A 20,173-nucleotide genomic window follows, 5' to 3' on the forward strand; every position below is an offset into this window, starting at 1 on the left:
CCAGTTTTCCCAACAATTTTTGTCAGATAGTGAGTTCTTATCCCAGAAGCTGATGACTTTGGGTTTGTCAAATAGAAGATTACCACAGTTTCTTTTGAATCTATCCCATTCCACTGATCCATTACTTCTTAACTTCTTAACCAGTCCCAAGAAGTTTTGATGACTGCTGCTTTATAGTATAGTTTTAGATCTGGTAGAGCTAGGCCACCTTCTTTTACATTTTTCATCATTTCTCTTGTTATCTTGCCCTTTTGTTGCTCCAGATGAATTTTGTTACTAATTTTTTTTCTATCTCAGTAGTTATTTGGTAGTTTGATTGGTATGGCACTGAATATGCAATTTAATTTGGGTAGAATTGTCATTTTTATTATATTAACTTAACCTAACCATGAGGAATTGACATTTTTCTAGTTATTCAGATATGACTTTATTTGGGTGAGAAGAGTTTTATAATTTCTGGGTTTGTCTTGGGAGATAGATTCCCAAGTATTTATCAATACATAAATTAATTTAAGATATTCACTGGAAGGTCAATTACTTAAGCTAAAGTTTAAATACTTTGACCACATAATGAGATGGGTCTCAATGGAAAAGACCCTGATGCTAAGAACCATGATGTCCAAAAGAGGAGATGGCAGAGGATGAGATGGATAAACTGTAATAGAAACAATGAACATGAGCTTTGACAGACTTTGAGAATAGTGGAAGTTAGAAGGGTTTGGTGTGCTGTGTGATTCTTGGGGTCACAAATGGTGAACAACAATAACAACAATAAAATCTGAGTACCATTAACTGTAAGGGATCAGAGAAGAGGAGGGATTGCCGAAAAGACATCTTGAAAGAGATGAAATCTGAGAAGAAACTTTAAAGAAGTCAGAGAAGAATGATAATCTCTTCACTTAAAGGAAAAGGCTTACCTATAATCATCTTCTGGCAAAGATTAAAATCTATTTTAACACATGGCCTATACCCCACAGACATTTGATATCAGGATACCTAGCCAATAGTCACAGCCTCAGGATCAGACCCATTCAAGGGGCTGTCTCCACTTTCCCTATGACTCTACCTATTTACCCAGACTCAGGACCTTGTCAACCTGAGCCAGTAGCACCTACTCAAACACCATCTTGAAATTATTGGCTGCCTTTATCCCTGGCTTTATAACTCACATAGCAGGCATTTATGAACAAAATGAATAACAAAAACACACTTTTTCTTAAACATAAAAGACTTAATAATAAAGCCTCCTCATATTTTAAGTTAGGATTTCCACTGATGTCATTTATTTATATGTTCATTGGAAATACCAAATCTTGCTGTGTCATTCAACTTTATTTTATGTGGAAAATTTCCAAAGTCACTGAGAAAAATCCAAATGTACTACATGTATGTATTCTACCAATCCTATGCCTTAGGTTTCCAAGAGGAAATTGAAACCTGAATTTCTAACATACTATGAGTGATATCTTACAACCTGGAGACGAGGTATTAGTTCCACTGAATCAAGAAAATGGGAGATTTGCCTGCATCATATTTAAAGCTTATCTGATACACTAGACCATGAGTTCTTAATCTTTTTTTGAGTCGTGGTCCCTTGTGGCAATGGACTTCTCAGAAAAATGTTTTTAAATGTATAAAAAAGGATTATACATAAGATTACCAAAGAGATCAAATATACTGAAATAAAGTTATCAAAATATTTTTTAGAACTTCATAGATCCCAGGTTAAGAACTACAGGTCTAGGTCCATATGTGAAGCTAATAAATATTTCCTTGTTATCAAGACCCCAGATACTTAGAATATAGGAAAAGGGACATGTCAAATTGCTGTTAACAGTGTGACATGGAGCAATCACTTCCAAGTCTTTTGTTGTTCAATGCCCAGACTTCAGGCAGCATTCAGCAGAAGTCAATGCACAAGATTATGTCAATCGACAATGGAGTAGAAGATAAACATCAATTGAAAGAACCCAACTCTAGAGAGTTGCATTGCTCTGCTGTAATTGTCTGTCTTACCTTAAACTGACCTGACCTTTCCCTGTTTTTATATGCTGTCCACCATTTGCATAAGTATTATCCTCTGACTGATAATGCATTGGATGATTAGGGAGAAGATCTGAGTCTTCTTAAATGTTGAGTCATGGATATGGATATGAATAATCTTAATAATTCAAGTGAAATTTAAATGGAATCTTCAGTGTGTGTATTGCTTTTATGTAAGATAAATACATCTCAAAGATCAGATCATATATAGACAGAAGTTCAAAATACTTTTGTTTCTCAGAACAGGCATAGCATTTCATATAAAACTTTTCTCAGATGGTGATGATGATGATGATAAAAATAACAAGAAATTATATTATTCCCAAAGGAATATTAGGCAACTAAGAGACAGGGATGTACAGTCTCAGGAAAGAGGACAGTTTTAGCCAGCAGATGTAGATTATTCACAACAGCAGAGGTAACCACATCCATGAGTTCAGAGGGGAGGAGATCTGGTCTGACCAGCACAAAAGCATAATTCAGAAAGTATGGCAAGAGACATGAGTAAATAGAATAAAATGCCCCCACAAGAAAGAAATACTATAGACAAGGAGAAGTCCATGATGTTAGGTGAAAAAAAGAGAGATTAACTCCAGAAGTACAAGCTAAGCCTCGGAGAAAAGAAGATTTGGTCATAAAATTGGTTGGCTGGTTTTTATCTTTCATTATCAAAGAAGACCAAAATGATATCACCATGTTTGAAACAAATTACAGTGTGTCCGACTGTGGCTACTCAGCCCAATATGAACTTGGAATGCTCTACCATAGGTTGGGCACAAATAGTCCATGTGAACCCCTGGAGTGCTTCCTCTAAACTTATAGATCTCAAGTTTCCTTTGAGCTGCTTTAATTCTGCCTTCCTCATAGAGCACAGTCTCCCTCTGATGAGGTCATGCCATGTTAGGTGGTCCTGTGCCAGTCTCCCATGCTACATAATCATTTCTAAAGTTCTTAAGAGAGACTTTCAAGATGTCTTGGTGTCACTTCTTCTGACCCCCTTATGAGCTCTTGCCCTGAGTTCTCTATGGAACAGTCTTTTTGGTAAGCATACATCTGGAATTCTAACATGACCTGCCCAAGATAGTTGCACTCTCTGAAGTAATGTTGAAATGCTAGGTAGTTTAGCTCGAGAAAGGACCTCAGTGTCTGGTATCTTCTCCTGCCAGATGATCTTCAGAATCTTCCTAAGACAATTTAAATGAAAGCAATTCAGTTTCTTGACATGATAGCAATGAGGTCAGAACAATGGCTCTGTAGACCTTCAGTTTAGTAGTCAGTCTAATACATCTTCTCTCCCACACTTTCTTTCAGAGCCTCCCAAATACTGAGCTAGCTCTGGCAATGTGAAGGTCAACCTCACGGTCAATGTGTACCTCCCTGGAAAGGATACTGCCAAAGTAAGTGAACTTGTCCACAGTACTCAAAACTTCTCCATTTTTCTGTAATCGATGCTTTCACATATGAATGGTATTGATGCTGGCTGATAGAGCACCTGTGTTTTCTTGGTGTTAATTGTTAGGTCAAAGTTTGCACTTTGCAGCAGAGAATCGATTCATGTTTTGTTACATCTCAACTTCAGAGACTGCATTAAGTGCACAATCATCTGCAAACAGAAGCATTAACTCTACTTTGGTCCTGGCTTGTAGTCTTTTCAAGTTGAAGAATTTGCCATCAGTGTGGTGGTTGACCTTGAGGTCATATTCATCCTCAGTGAAGATGTTTGATAACATGACTGAAAACATCATGCTAAAAAAAGCTTGGGAACAAAGATACATCCTTGTTTCACTCCATTGGTGACTGGGAAAGCACAAGAGCATCTTCTACTATTATCTAGAGCCCAGGTAAGCACACCGATCTGGAATTGATGTATAATACTGATGAACATCTCCAGGCAACCAAATTTTGACATAATTTTCCATAATCCCTCATGACTACCAGTATCGAGGCTTTGGTCAGATCTACAAATGTTGTATACAGATCTCTGTTCTGTTCTTGGTGTTGTTCCTTGAGTTATCAGGCAGCAAACACCATATCGGTTGTTCTTAGATCCTTTCTGAAGCCACACTGGCTCTCAGGGAGGTGACCATCTTTCAGGTGAAGGATCAGTCTATTGAGGACTCTGGCAATAATCTTACCAGCACAGATTAAAAAAGAAATAAATACCCCTGTGATTTTCACAGCACAATTGTGTGTGTGTATGTGTGTCTTGAAGTAGTCAATTTTTAAGACACCTTTTCTAGCCCCTTCCTCACACCAGAAAGTGAGCACTGTGATCCTTAAAAGGACTTCTCAGTCACCCAGGGGCCTGACAAATCTCACTGTTGCTTTCAGTGGGAAATGACCTGGGGCTGCCTGTATGCAGAATTGTGACTACAGCTCCAAGTGTATCTGCACTTGATGCTTCATCACTTGCCTGTCGCCACAGGACTTTGAGGAATGGTTATGAGTGATGTCTTGATGCATTCATAAATTGGATCTGCCTCACTCTCCCTTCCAAAGTCATCATAATCCAGCATAGTAAGAGTCAAGACAACTGGTGACGTTCTAGATTTAGTGGATTATCTTGGCATCTTTGATGTCTAACCAAGCTCTACACACTCCATAGCCCCTGCTTCAGCTGGCTTCATGGCCATTGGAATAAATTGTTTTCATCTGCCCATTCCACCAGTGGAAGACTTCACATGCTTGCAGTAGACACCCTTCCACATCTCATCAATGAGTTTGAGACTCCCTCAAATCTGTTTTATCCCACATGCCAAAACAGTTTATCTGGATGTAGCTGCTGTGCATACTTGAGTTTCTTGGAGCCACAGGTGAGAATTAGGGGGCTCAATGGATATCAGAGGTGGAAAGCAGCCCTGAAAAAGGCTTGGCAGCCCTCACACCAGATTACATACTAGTCTTCCTTGAACACATACTATACACAAAGACTTCAAAACTAGAAAATTGAAAAAAAATTAAGCAAGTGATAAGTGAAATAAGAGCTCCTGATGGGGGGAAAACAAGAGGAATGAATTAAAGGATTAGAATGGAAAGTGGAAAAATAGAAAGTGGGGGGGGGCTTCATGAAAAATAGACTGGAGGATAACAGAACAGAATTCAGCAATTTCAGAAAGTAATAAGAAATATTAGAATCAAGTAAAAAGGCTAGAAAAAAAAAAGAAATGCCCTTAGGCATAGTGGCTTAAGCCTCACTAACTCAACCTTTCATCTCAACCCTTTAGTCCAGGGAAACAGAGAACTAGAGGACAAATCTGAAGAGTTGAAGCCCAGTAGATGGCAGCAGAGAGCAGATAAGTAACTAGGCACCTGGCAAAATCCCTAGAGAAAAGAGTGGACTATCACTAAATGATGAGAATGAGATGATAACATCAGCGCAGCCTTGCACCCACAGAGAAAAGAATTTCCCCTGGCTATGCATAGCTATATATATGCATAGCTATATATATGCATAGCTATACATATATATATATATATATGTATACACACACACACACATATACACACACACACACACACACACACATATATATACATATATATATATGTATATATATATATATGTATATATATATATATATATATATATATCCTTAGTGTAGCCCCTCTATACATTTGCTCAAGTCATGTTTTCTGTAATTTTTTTTTTTTTGGAAAGGCAATAGGGTTAAGTGACTTGCTCAAAGTCACATGGCTAGGTAATTATTAAGTGTCTGAGGCTGGATTTAAACTCAGTTCCTCCTGACTGCAGGGCTGGTATTCTATGGTGAAGTGAATAGAACACTAGTCCTGAAGTCAGAAGGACCCGAGTTTGAATCTGACCTCAGCCACTTGGCAACTACTAGTTGTATGACCTTGGACAAGTCACTTAATCTTGATTGCCCCACATCCAGGGCTATCTCCAATCATTCTGATTCACATCTAGCCATTGGACCCATATGGCTCTGGCAGAGAAAGTGAGGCTGGTGACTTAGCACAGCACCCCCTCACTCAAATCCAATTCATGTGCTTGTCATGGCATCACCTCCCTGATGTCATGGTCTTCTAGAATGAAGGACAAACTATTAAAAATTATGTGTTCTTTCCTCATGGTATGAAGTTACACCTGGGAAATTGTTCCCCAAAAGTATATGAAGGGAGCTTTTATTGACATTTTATTTGTTTTGCTGTTTGATTATATATATATATTTTAACTAATGTGTCCTCTGGCTGACCTTGGTACCTCAGAGGCTCATTATAATTCTGATTTCATGATGATCCACAGAGTACCCTTGTCCTATCCCTTGTCCTACACAAAAAGAACAGAGCTGGCCAAATTCTCAGAACTCTGATCTTCTAATGACTTAGGTATCATCACAAATTACAGACAGTGTTGTTGAATCATTTCAGTCATATCCAATTCTTTGTGACACCATGTGGGGTTTTCTAGGCAAAGATACTGGAATGGTTTATCATTTTCTCCGCCAGTTCATTTTATAGATGAGGAAACTGAGCCAAAGAGGTTAAGTGATTTATCCAGGGTCAAAAACATAGTAAGGGTCCAAGGCTGGATTTGAACTCAGGAAGAGGAGTCTTCTTGATCACAAGACCAGTGTTTGGTGACCCATAGGACAACTATTTCAAGTTTCTTTTTCTCATTTCACCAGAGGGTAGATAATTGGTCATCTCTGAGACTTGTGGCTTATGGTAGATTTTGATGAAAAGTTTTGATCTGCCAGGTATAATGAAATTCTCAAATCTTTCCTAGATTAATTAATCTAAAGATATTAATAGTCTTTTCTCCAGGTTATCTTTACTGCATCCTCATTGAGCTTTTCTACATTTCTGCTCAACCAGTGCACTGGTCCCTCTAAGCTCTGCCTTGGTCCCTGATCCTTTGGATGAAGGATTGCAAATGATCCTACAGCAATTTTGGATGAAATAGGAAGCCTGCCAGCTTCTTTCACCTCTGTATTGGACATATTTATGCATCTGTGTCTTTGGAATTCTTGAACTTGTACATTTACATGGAGCATATTAACTACCTGATCTTTAAGTCTGATCCCACCTTTCAAAATTTCATTGGTAATTCTAAACTAGAATTTGGGCTTGGTTTCAATAAGTTCATGTGATCTTGCTGATAGATACACTCCTTCCAAGAAATCTGTATCACATAAGCTCTTTCCAGAGGTCACCAGTAGATGCATTCTTCTTGATTCCAAGAGTCTGAAATCCCTTTGAAATCATGTCTTAAGTTAGTTTCCTGGTTGAGAGACACCTTCAACTTAAGGTTCATGAGCAGAGCAGAGGTCAAACCATTTTCAGCTAAGATTATTCATTCTTCCCACTTTCCCAGGTTCCCACAGAGGAGAGCTAATCCCTAACTACAGTTTTAGTGAATTATTAAGCCTTACATTTAGGATGGCAAGAGATCACTTCTACCAAATAAGGAAACCAAGGCCAAGAGGGGTGAAGTGATCTCATAGTTATTAAATGGAAGAGCTGGGATTTGAATCCAGGTCTTTTTATTCCAAATCTGGAACTCTTTCCATCTCAGCATCCACACCTACTATTCTACTTTTCCATCCTTACCATCCTGCTGGGGGGATCACTCCCTCACAGATATAATTTCTGGACAAATGAAAACAAGGCTTCATATCTTAAAGTCTGGAATTAAATCCTGAAAACAATGGAATAATAGAGGCTCTTTGCTGATACAGTGAAAAACTATACTTCTGTATCTAATCATGGACTAACCAATGTGGAGAATGTAATAAATGCTTTTTAAATGCTTGATGACTAATTGTCAAATAAGGAATTAAAGGCAAACTGATAGACAAGTCAGGCTAGCTTGGTTGATAAGGAGCAGAACTGGTATTGAGCTAGGGAAACAGTTGCAAGATTTAATAAGGATAAAAGGCATCTATATAGAAAGTAGCAATGGTTTACAGCTTAATGGAGGCAGAGGTATGGAAAAGAAACAAAGGTTCCTCAGAGTAAGGGTTAGGACTACAAAATTTTTTTGGAATCAACCCTAAAGGAAGTTAAGAGAAGTCAGTCACGATTGCTCCAACAAATCTTGTAGCTACTGCTATCTTTAAAGTTGGTGTTTCTGATCTGTCAGCTTAGTCCCATCAAGCCTGATCAATATAGTTCAGAGGTAAAAGCCAGTTTCTATGGCTCAGAATGCTGTTCTAGGTAAAGGGTCATAGAAAAGATTCTGAATTCTTCAGGGACTAAAAGCTTGGTCCTTCAGTCTTTTCTTCATCACTGTCATTACTTGCTGGAACTAGCTAAGGGACCGTGTTACAGCATGAACAACATCAAGTTGTCCTGTGATTCTGTTGAGAGATTTTCTGGTGACCTTGTAAAATCTCTGTCACACATCATCAAGAATCACTTCAATTCACATTGAACTTGTCTCCCACAACTACAGTGCAATAACAGCAAATAAAAATACTGACATACTAGTCTAGCCACATGGTTGCATTTCTCATCAGGGACACACATGAAATCGATATTACACACTCTGCTTATACATATTTAAAAGATTTTGAAGCAAAAAAATCAGACTAGTTCAAATCCACTGTATACCTGCAAAACCCAGTTTATAGCTTCATCATTTCTTTCCAAGTAATGATGACTATGGTGCTGCCATTATAGACTTACTGCACTTTTAAAGACTCTTGAGAAGAAGCCTGGTGTACTGCCTAGACAGCTAAATGGTGTAGTGGACAGAAGGCTAGAAGAGAATCAGGAAGAGATTCAATCATTTTTTTCAGTCACGTCCAACACTCTGTAACCCCACTTGGGTTTTTCTTGGCAAAGCTACTGGAGAGGTTTGCCATTTCTTTCTCCAGCTCATTTTACAGATGAGTAAACTGAGGCAAACAGGGTGAAATGACTTGTGAAATCACACAAACTAATAAGTGTCTGCAGTTGGATTTGACCTGAGGAAGATAAGTTTTCCTGACTACAGGCCTGGCACTCTATCCATTAAGTCACTTCACTGCCCCCAAGAAAACAAGAGTTCAAATTCAGCTTTAGGGACGGCTAGGTGGCGTAGTGGATAAAGCACCGGCCTTGGAGTCAGGAGTACCTGGGTTCAAATCCGGTCTCAGACACTTAATAATTACCTAGCTGTGCGCCTTGGGCAAGCCACTTAACCCCATTTGCCTTGCAAAAAAAAATTCAGCTTTAGACACTTACAGTGTGACCCTAGGCAAGTAACTTAAACTCAAACTGACTCAATTTCCTCACTTGTAAAGTGAAGACCATAATAGCACCTAACTCATAGGGTTATTATGAAAATAAAGTAAGATAATACTTTAACTTACTTTGCACAATATAAATAATAATGGGAAAAAGAGGAAGAAAAAAGGTAGAGGAGATGGAAGATAACATCTACAAGTAAACAACTTCACTTCTTATGAAACCTCAGTTCAAATATCAATTCTGTCACCTCTTAGGTGTATGACTGTGAGGAAGTTACACAGCCTCTCTGGGTTTCCTCATCTGTAAAATGGAAAATATAAAGTTGTTGGGAGAAAATAAATTTATGAAATAGAAACCCTACAGAAATGTAAGCTACTGTTATTAAGTGATGAGACTGACACCTCTGAGGGAAAAGAAGGCAATCAACACAAAAAAGGGATTTAGATTATGGTACGTTATAACAAAGGTGGTTGAATACTAGAATGAATTTTACAGACTATAAGGAAATTCCTCTAGCCATTTTTAAGAATATCTGTCCAGAATATCAGAAACAGTCTGACTGGCATTTGTGGAGAGCTCCGTGAATCCAAGAGATAGATCCCTCTTTATGATTAGCTAATTTGCTAGCTTCTACCTGTTCCATGTAGATAATTTAAAATATGCAATATATATAGCTCTCAATGTTCTAAAAATAATTCTAGGCAAGCTAGTTAGTGCAATGGATACAATGCTGGATCTTGATTCATGAGGACTTGAGTTAATTTCTAATCTCTGACACTAGCTGGTGAGCTTGCCTCAGTTTCTCCATCTATAAAATTTTGGGTTGTTTTAAGGATCAAATGAGATGGTATTTGTGAACGATAGTCAATAATGGTTCCTGGCACAGTAGCAACTAAAAAAACTCTAGCTATTATTAATAAAGCAGAAATCTTGTCAAGGTGAGTGGGGAGGGAAGGGACAGAGGGAGAAAATAATGGAATTCTAAACCTTACCAAAAAATGAATGTTGAAAACTATCTTTGCATATTGTTTGGAAAAATAAATAAATAAATGCATTAAAGAACACATTCAACAGAAATTCCCCCAAAAGGAAAGTTGATATGACAGGATTCATTAATGAGCAAACACCATTTCAACCTTGTGTGGTGAATTCTTGTCTTTGAAGTCATTTGGGGCTGTAGTCTTCTTCATCCGACTAGTACTAGTTGAAATGAGATAATATATGTAAAATACTTCATTCACCTTAAAGTGATATATATAAATGATAGCTATCTTTTTTTGGTCCTAGAATTTGAGGGGGACAGACCTACTTTGGCATAATATGTTTCACAAGAAAGCATGACATATAATCAATGAAACAAAATGACTCATTTTTACAATGCCTTTACCTCAGTATATTGGCTGTGGCTTTCCTTTCTTGGGGAAGAAGGTCTGGGTCTCTCAAGACTTCCTCCAGCAAATTTAGAACATTCATCTTTAGTTCATTGTTGAGTTCAAAATCCTACAAAATAAAAATAACTTGAGTCGAAGAGTTTAAGATTTGAAATAAGTCCCAAACCATGTGTTGCCATTTTAGAGGTTATATTCCTACATGACCAATTGTACCTTGATTTTATCTATTTTTAAACTCTGATAGAAAGAGATAAAAAGATCTTTAAACTCAGCTATGGAATTTTGTTTGATTCTGTCATTGGGAAAATGATAGATGAAGAAACCAATTCAATTCCACAAACAAATATTAAATACCTACTATGTTTTAACTCTCAGGAGCTCCTAAATAAAAGGGAAAGTATGAAGGTAAATTCGCATTTATTGTTTCATTTAACAAGTACTTACTAAACACCTTCTAATGTTAGGTACTATCTAGATAATATATTGGGGTGGGAGAGAGAGGACACCACTTCCTACGTTCATGGAGTCTATGGTCTAGGTGGATAAACCTATATAGTTACCCTTTCTTAGGAAAAGGATGTGACAGTTTAGATTTTTTTCTCTCCCTGAATATGTTTACTTGTACTCTCAGCTTAATGGTGAACTTTTTTTTTTTTACTTAAAATTATGTAGAAACAATTTTTTTAGGTTTTTTACAAGGCAAACAGGGTTAAGTGGCTTGCCCAAGGCCACACAGCTAGGTAATTATTGTGTCTGAGACTGGAGTTGAACCCAGGTACTCCTGACTCCAGGGCCGGTGCTTTATCCACTATGCCACCTAGCCACCCCAAATTATGTAGAGAAACAATTTCTAGTGTTATGTGGCTATATGTTTATGGATAAAAGAACCCAAAAAACTGAAAGGAAAAAAATTCTTGGCTTGGAGAAATTGACCTACTTTGCAAATTCTGTAGCACTATAAATGTCATCATTCGATTAATTCCTGTCATTACCATGAGCTCATATATTAGTCTGACCTTGATTTCGGGGGGGGGGGGGTGTTACATCATGATGAGTTTTAAAAGCTCATATTTCACAATTCAGTGTCTATTTCCTTAGGTATAGAAGGCACAGGGTACATTGAGGAATGAGAAAGGGCATAACAAGCTGGCATTGTGTAGTGGATCTCAGTCCTTCATTTCTATTTCTTTTATTCACTGAAGGGAGGAACATGCAACATTTTATTTATTTATTTATTTGTTTGTTTGTTTGTTTGTTTATCTATCCATTCATTCATTCATTTTGGTTTGGTTTTGTTTTTTACAAGGCAATGAGATTAAGTGACTTGCCCAAGATCACACAGCTGGGTAATCATTAAGTGTCTAAGGCAGGATTTGTACTCAACTCCTCCTGATTCCAGGGCTGGTGCCCTATTCACTGAAAAGTTCAAGATTTTATTGTTGTTTTCTCTAATCTGTTTTCTTTTTCAAAGTAGAATGATTTGAAAGAAGATTAATCTCTGAAATCCTTACTCAGGGTGTCCTAATAATAATACTTCACAGTCCTGTCACACTTAACAGTCTACAATACACCTCCCCTATAATAATTTACCCTAAGAGTGGGGAATAATTACTCTTATCTTCTAAATAAGGAAAGTGAAGCACAGAGGTCAGAATAATAGGACTTTAGATCTACATCTGACAATGTACAATATTCACTTTACTATTTGCCAGGGAGGGAAGGGGGGTGGGAAGGGAGGATATAACAAAATTATGTAACTTAAAAATATGCATATACATGTGGATGGATGTTAAAAAAAAAAAACTTCCATGACTTATTTCTGGAAAAATAAAATATCAAGTAAAAAAAAAAGATCTACATCTGGCATGAACATAAGAGGGTATTTAATCCAATACTCTTATTTTATAGATGGGATGGAATTAGAAAAAAGTCAAGTGACTTGGCTTAAGTTACCCAGCAGATCCTGGATTCCAGTTAGGTGCTATTCAGCATCTGTTCTACATATGGCATCTTGATAGTAATGAGGTTTTCCCCATGATCAAACAGTTCACAAGTGTCAGAGCTCAGACTCAAACTGGATCTTGTGACTCCAAAACAGGTCTATATGCTCCCTTCTCATGTTAAATAAATAAACTGGTCAGTCTGTCAGTTTATCTAAATCAATCAATCACTCAGTCTATCTATCTACCTACCTACCTATACCCTCCATACTCTGCCTTTCTATCAGAGATTCTCACAGCAACTAGGGACCATTCTCCTTAATGCTAGATCTTTTTACCACACCTTTCACAACTGAAAATGGAGATAATAAATAGCACCAACCTTAAAGGACTGTTGTGAGGAATAAAAGAGATAATATTTGTAGAAAGTACTTAGCAGAGTGTCTAGAACATAGTAGGAACTACATAAACAACAAAAAAATTCCCTTCCTCTTCATTTGACTTAGAGATACAGGTTGTAATGTATTACTGTATTATATAATAGTCTTGATAATTATGTAGTGTACTAGTTGTCTAAAGATACCTGGTAATTAACTAACCATTTAATACATAGACAATTAATACATAATTGTTTAATGATTCAACTTATTCTTATTTTGTCAATTTTGGAACTGAGGCACAGAGACTTTAAGTTGACTTGCCTAAGATAGCTAGTTAAGTGCCAGAGCCAGAAAGAGAATCCAGATTTTCCATTCTTTGCATAAAAGGCAGAACAGAACCTCAAACTGAGCCAACTGAGTTTAGAACTGATCCAACTGAGTTTAGAACTGGTCCAACTGAGGCATCATGATAGCTTTTTTCCTTTGTTTTTTTCATCCAATCAATAATCTAGTCTTCCTTCAACAATGATAGCAGCCACTGTGTTACTAGCTCATCTATAATTCTTGTGCCTATATATTAGTTAAAAACTCAGTGAACTAACCCAACATTCTGAAGGTCTGCCTCCCTCTGTCTTTTTTTTTAATATTGCATGAATCTCAATGAAGATCACAAGTTATTTATTAATTATCTAAGGCAGTATAGGATCCTGGATTTGGGGGCAGAATGAACCTTCTTAGAGGTCACCTAATTTACTTCTCTCATTTTACAGATATGGAAAATAAAACCCAGAAAGGTCAAGAATGTTGTCTACAGTTATACAGGTTCTGCTGGCATCTGAAAGCAGGTCTTTTGACCGATTACAAGACCTAAATTTATTTTGAAACTGGCTGTATGAGGATAAGTTAAGTCATTTAACTTCTCTTTGCAGATTGTCAACTTCAAGGACAATTCCATCCCTCAGGATTATGGTGCTGCAAGGGATGATGAAAGGAATGATTTTAGGGATATCTTAGAAGAGTTGTACATACTGATGTTTAAAGTAAGCAGAACCAAGAGAACAGTTTTTACTACAACTTCAAAACGGTGAAGACAAATTTTGAAAGACTTATGAATTCTGTTCAATGCAATGACCAGTCATGGATTTTAGAATACCAATGATGAAGCATACTATTTATCTCCTTTCAGAGAGGTGATACACTCAAAATACAGAACTAGACATACATTTTTGGACATACCCATGTGAGAATTTGTTTTGTTGCAAACATATTTGTTACAGGAAATTTATTTTCTTTTTTTCTTTTCAATTTGGAAAGGAAAAAAGGAAAAAGAAACCTAGGAATAGGGAAGGATCTTTCTGATAAAGAAATAGACAGAGACAGATAAGGAAGGCCTGCAAAGAATTACAGATAAGCAAAATAGCTTTGAAAATTATATGTTGAAATTATTGAAGATTTAAAAAGAAAAGTAAGCACTACATAACAAAAATTCATTGTTTTATGGATATTCCACTATGTTCTATAATATATAGGAAAATTTTACTTGGTGTTTATTAAGTTCATAATAAAGAAAAATGGGGAAAAGTTCCATCCTTTAAATGGAGTATGACAGAGAAGGAGAATTGTTTTTTCTGTATTTGACTGATGGAGAAGAGAAACTGATGATTGACTTAGAGATGACAAGAAATTTTGGGACAAAGTTACGTTAGGGACAAAAAAGATTCAAGAAGGAAAAGACTCCCTGATTGGGGTGATATTAATCAACTATTCAAGATTTACTTTGCTTCTTATTTTTCTTCCAAAGAAATGGGGCTTTGGAATCAGAAGAAGAGACAAAAAATTGTTATGAAAAAGGAGAAACCCCTAAGAAATAAATGGTGAAGCAGTTTCTTTACCTTAATGAGCTCAAGTCACCAAGCCCAGGCAAACTATTTCCAAGGATACCGAGAGAACAATACTGAAATATTCAACATGCTCTGTTGAAATACTATAGCAACTATACAATAAAAAAAAATCACCATTTTGTCATGTAGGAAGAGTTTCCTTATTTAGTCAAAATTAAAATAATAATAATATATGCTTAATATTTTGTGCTTATCTAGAAATTATAACCTTGGCTACATGTACCTTTTCATTGTTTATTTCTTATGACCAATAAGCGAGCTCTACTTTCTATTCAAACTTGAAGAAGGAAACTGCATCCCATAAGAACTAGTTCAAGGGCCAGAAATAAGGAATTTGATGACCTAATATTCCAATGTAAAATTCAAGGAGCAGTTTTTTGTGAAGTGCATTAGCTGGGGATTCCACAAGGTGGCGCTCCTAGGACAGTTTGATAAAGCCCTACAGTCACTGAAAACTTGCTAACTCTTCCTCGCAAGCCTGGGAATGATTTGGAAGTTCATTCTCTAACCTCCAGAATTACACTAGGAAAAGGAGGCTGTTAAAGTTTACTCTGTAAAGCTACATAGTAGCTCAAATAAGCACATTGCCACACCTCAAAGAACCTGACAAAAGCATTGAAGTTATCATTAAAATGTTAGCTAATTTTTTTTTGCAAGTCTAAGATAAAGCACCTTAAGAGTGGAAAAGGAGAAATGCCCTGGAAATAAAAATGCCCTGGAAATAAAAGCCTGCCCAAGTTTGAACACTGGAAAGGGAAAATAGGAAAAATGTTGGGGACAGAAAAATGTTTAGGGCACAGCCTCTGTTCTCTAGAACTCACAGAGTTGCAGAGTAGATAAGAGATATAGCTGAATAATTATAATCAATCACTAAACATTTATTAAGTGCCTACTATATGCCAGACACTGTGATAACCACTGAGGATACAAAAAGGTGCAAAAGACAGTGCCTGCCCACAAAGAGCTTATAATCTAATGAAGGACACAATATATGTTTACAGCATATATACAGGATATATGCACCCCAAACTAGAAAAAGGATAAACCAAAAACAATTAACAGAATTAAGAGGGTCTGGTAAAAGCTTCTGGTAAAAAGTCAGGATTTTAGTTGGGACTTAAAGGAAGCCAGGGAAGTCAAGAGACAGAGAGGAAAAGGAAAAGTATTCCAGACATGGGGGAGAGCCAGAAAAAATACTTGGAGCCAAGAGATAGAATATCAGCCAGGAGGTCAGATGACTGGATAGAAGAGTATGTGGTAGGGAATAAGGTATAAGAATACTAGAAAGGGGGGCAACTAGGTGGTGCAGTGGATAAAGCACCCAGCCCTGGAGGCAGCAGTACCTGGGTTCAAATCCGGTCTCAGACACTTAATAATTACCTAGTTGTGTGGCCTTGGGCAAGCCACTTAACCCCATTTGCCTTGCAAAAAAAACCCTAAAAAAAAGAATACTAGAAAGGAAGGAGGGGGTTAGGTTAAGAAGGGCTTAAAATGTCAAACAGAGCATTTTGCCTTTGATCCTAGAAGCACAGGGAACTATTGGTGTTCAAGAGTGATGTTGATTGAAGCTGGGCTTTAGGAAAATCACTTTAATGGTTGAATAGAGAAGAGACTTGAGGCAGGTAGACCCACTAGCAGATTATTGTCACAGTTCATGCCTGTGTTGAGAATCTGTACCAGGTAAGACTCAGAGGAGAGGAGGGTATATCAGAAAGATATGGTAGAAGTGAAAAATAACTTGGATATGGAGGGTGAGAAATAGTGAGGAGTTGAGAATGATTCCTAGGTTGTGAGTCTGAGGGATATGAAAATGGTGTTGCCCCTCTAAAGTAATAATGAAGGGAGGAGTACTGGAGGGTTTTGAGGAAAAGACGATGAGTTTTGTTTTGGATATGTTAAGTTTATGTTATCTAACAGACATTGTGGTGATGTGAGATTGGAAGTCAGCAGAAAATCTGTGTCAAAATGAGCAGATATAAGAATTATCATTAAGAGATCTCTACATCCTATAAGAGTTTGGAGGAGGAAGAAGAGGCCACTTCTGGTGGGAGGCTCATGGAAGGCTTCTTGAACTGGATCTTAGACCATAGACCTTAACAAAATATTTTCCCATGTATGTGTGTGTGTGTGTGTGTGTATATATATATATATATATATATATATATATATATATATATATATACACACATATGCATATGTATATATATATATATATATATATATATATATATATATATATATATATCTCATTCCCATTTTACCAGGGAGAAAAATGAAGGTCAGAGAGATTAAGACTAAGTAAACATAACTAGTAAAGACAAGATCCAGGAACGGGAGGGATATCACCAGGTTTCTAAATAGGTAAGAATCCAGAGGATGATAGGGAAGTAGTTTAAGTTCTTCACTTTAGTTGGAGTACAGCGCAAAGGAGTACATATGTAGGGGAATTGTGGGAGATTATTCTGAGAAGGTAGTTTTGAGCCTGATGATGAAAGATTTTGAATAATGGATAGATTACATTTATGTAGTAGATGTTCAGAAGCTACCAAAGTTTTCTGATTAAAGTTACATTTGTGATTTAGAAGATTAATTATTTGATGTACCTAAAGGATTGGAAAAAACTGAAGGAAGGGATGCAAATTGGAAAGCTATTGTAATATTGTTTAGATGGTCATAACAGGTGATTGAGCAGTTAGGAGGCATAGAATATGGAGAGCTTTGAAGGCTGAAGTGGAGAAAGGTTCCATATGAATAGAAGTTGAATATGGGTTAGTTGGTCCTGAGAGATGAGAGGGCTTCCATTCCTTCAATGGCCTCTGTTGCCCTCAGTTGATAGAAAGGGAGTTGGGTTCAGATCCTCAAATCTGGAAAGGCTGAGGCAAATGCCTTAGGTCTACAGTGTGGTAACATGACCAATCCTGGAAAAGCTGTCATAAGGCCCAGGGAGAGTTTGCTTTTCTTTGTGAATTTGTGAAGGGCAGAAACACCCTGGAATAGGTTCAACTCAAGACAGGGATCTGCACCTTGGAAAGCATTAGAGTTCTGGCAGCATCAGTTAAGATTGAGCTCTAGAGCGTACATTAACAGCAGAGCAGTTAAGCCCTATGAATAGCAAGCTGACATTGCTCTAAAGTTAAAACTATTGCCAATCTCACAATGCAAAGATGGAAGGTTGAAATGAAAAATCATAGTGACAGATTAGCCCACTGAGAGACAGGTTAGAATATATCTAGTTGTCAAATTCAGTCCCTAGATATCATATGTTGGTGTTTGCCTGGTATTGATGATCCCCTGAGATTCCTTGCTGATATGGGAGGAAACAATACTATTTAAGACCATGAGACTCCCACATCAGTGAAACCATCTCCAATAGTCCTTTTTCTTATGGAATGATTCTGGTAAAGGAAGTGAGAAAAATGCTTTACACAGCATAGCCCTCACTATAATAAATATAACTGTACAACTTCTCACCTCCAATGATTTGATTGGTTGGTGTGGTGCTCTTCAATACTGAAAGATTAGTAGAAGGATAGGGCATGAGGACTGGAGTCAGAAACACTGATCTTCCTGAGTTCACATCTGGTCTCAGATATTTGCTGTGTGACCCTGGGCAAGTCACTTAACCCCAACTGCCTCCCAAAAAAAGGAAAGAAAAGGAGAGGAGAGGAGAGAAAAGGCAAGGAAATGGAAAAAAGGAGAGGAAAGGACAGAAAATGAAATGAAAGGGCTTTGTGTTAAGAATCGAGAATCCTGAGTTATAGTCCTGGATCTGTCCTTTACCCAGGGAAATCACTTCACCATTCTACATCTCAGATTAGAGAGAGACTTCTTAACCTTTTTTTGTGTCATGAACTCCTCTAGCAGTCTAGTCAAGCCAATGGACCCCCTCCTCAGAATGATGTTTTTAAAACTCATAATTGAAGGACAAGCCAAATTTAAAAATGTAACCTCCCCATTAGATCACAGACCACCTGAAATCTATTCATATAGTCCCCAAAATGGTCTATCTCAAATTAAGAAGTGCTCAATTAGAGGCCTTTTTAAAAATGTACCTTCTGTCTCTAATAGATAGAAACTCTGTAAAGTAGAACAAATATTGAAATGTTAAAGATTCCAAACTGGATCAACAAGCCAGTAAATTAACTAGGATTCATAAGGACAAAATACAAAACAGTAAAGTAACAAGGCTGACTTGTCCAGTACTTAGGATCATAGATTTGGAACAGGCAGGGAGGAACCAACACTTTTATTTTAGAGATGAGAAGAATATGGCTCTCAGACATGAAGTGACTTGTTGAGGGTCACCCAACAAAGTAAGTATTGAGGGAGGATTTGGAAATCCAGACCTTTATGACAACCAAACCAGCATTCTATTCACTATACTATGCAGTCTCTCAAACTATTCCCTACTTAGAAGTTCAACTATTTTGATGTTGCATTTTTTAAGATAGAAGGGAAATATTTAGTAATTTTCTTATTATTCCCTAATAAATCTGCAAGTCAATGGAAAAATCTGACAACAATTAAGAACTGTGATGATAATTCTTAGTATCAATGAGATTCTATACTATTAAATTCTTTCTGGGGTTACCACTTTCTAAGGGAGATGGCAAGGTGTTTCACTGGCTCAATATTATCAAAGCCAAGCCCCCTATTGATTGATACACATAATAAAGGACTAAGAGCCTTGACAATAGAGAACAATAACCTGCCTCTTTTGCTTAGCTTTTGTTCCAGATTAAAAATTGTTGTTAAGAACTCAAAGAATCTTTATAATCTAGCTTCCATGTAGCAATATGTAGTTTCTTTTGTAAAATTTCCTGAAATGAGTGTGGGGACCAAAGGATCCCTATAAGGGTTGAATGGGAATCACAAGGAATTTCTAACCCTATGTATAAATAAGGAAAATTGAAGAAAAAGAGGATATTAATGCATAAGAGGATTAAAGAAAGCTTCACAGAGGAAATGGTACCTGAATTGAATTTTTTTTTTAGATTTTTCAAGGCAATGGGGTTAAGTGGCTTGCTAAGGCCACATGGCTAGGTAATTATTAAGTGTCTGAGGTTGGATTTGAACCCAGGTACTCCTGACTCCAAGGCCAGTGCTCTATCCACTGCACCACCTAGCCACCCCTACATGAATTGAATCTTAAAGGAAAACATAGTTTCCTGAAAAGCAGATGAGGAGGTAGCTTATTCCAGGGATGGGGAACATTTTGGGTCATCTCCCCAATGTCATATAATTCATATGTAATTTCCCAATGTCATGTAATTCATATGATCTGGGACTTTAAAACTCTTCACTAAGAATCTTATTTATTTTAA

General features: G+C 37.1%; 1 protein-coding gene across 8 annotated transcripts in view; it reads right to left on the reverse strand.

The window, feature by feature from the left end:
• Positions 1-20,173, reverse strand: part of RASGRF2 (Ras protein specific guanine nucleotide releasing factor 2) — a 320,212-nt gene that overhangs the window by 36,304 nt on the left and 263,735 nt on the right. For all 8 annotated transcript variants that reach the window (XM_074202754.1, XM_074202753.1, XM_074202752.1 and 5 more), the window contains one exon: positions 10,625-10,737. In XM_074202754.1, coding sequence (XP_074058855.1) covers positions 10,625-10,737 — 113 coding nt within the window. The remainder of the gene's footprint in view (positions 1-10,624; positions 10,738-20,173) is intronic.

This window comes from Macrotis lagotis, chromosome X (assembly GCF_037893015.1).
Source record: "Macrotis lagotis isolate mMagLag1 chromosome X, bilby.v1.9.chrom.fasta, whole genome shotgun sequence".
NCBI lineage: Eukaryota > Metazoa > Chordata > Mammalia > Peramelemorphia > Peramelidae > Macrotis > Macrotis lagotis.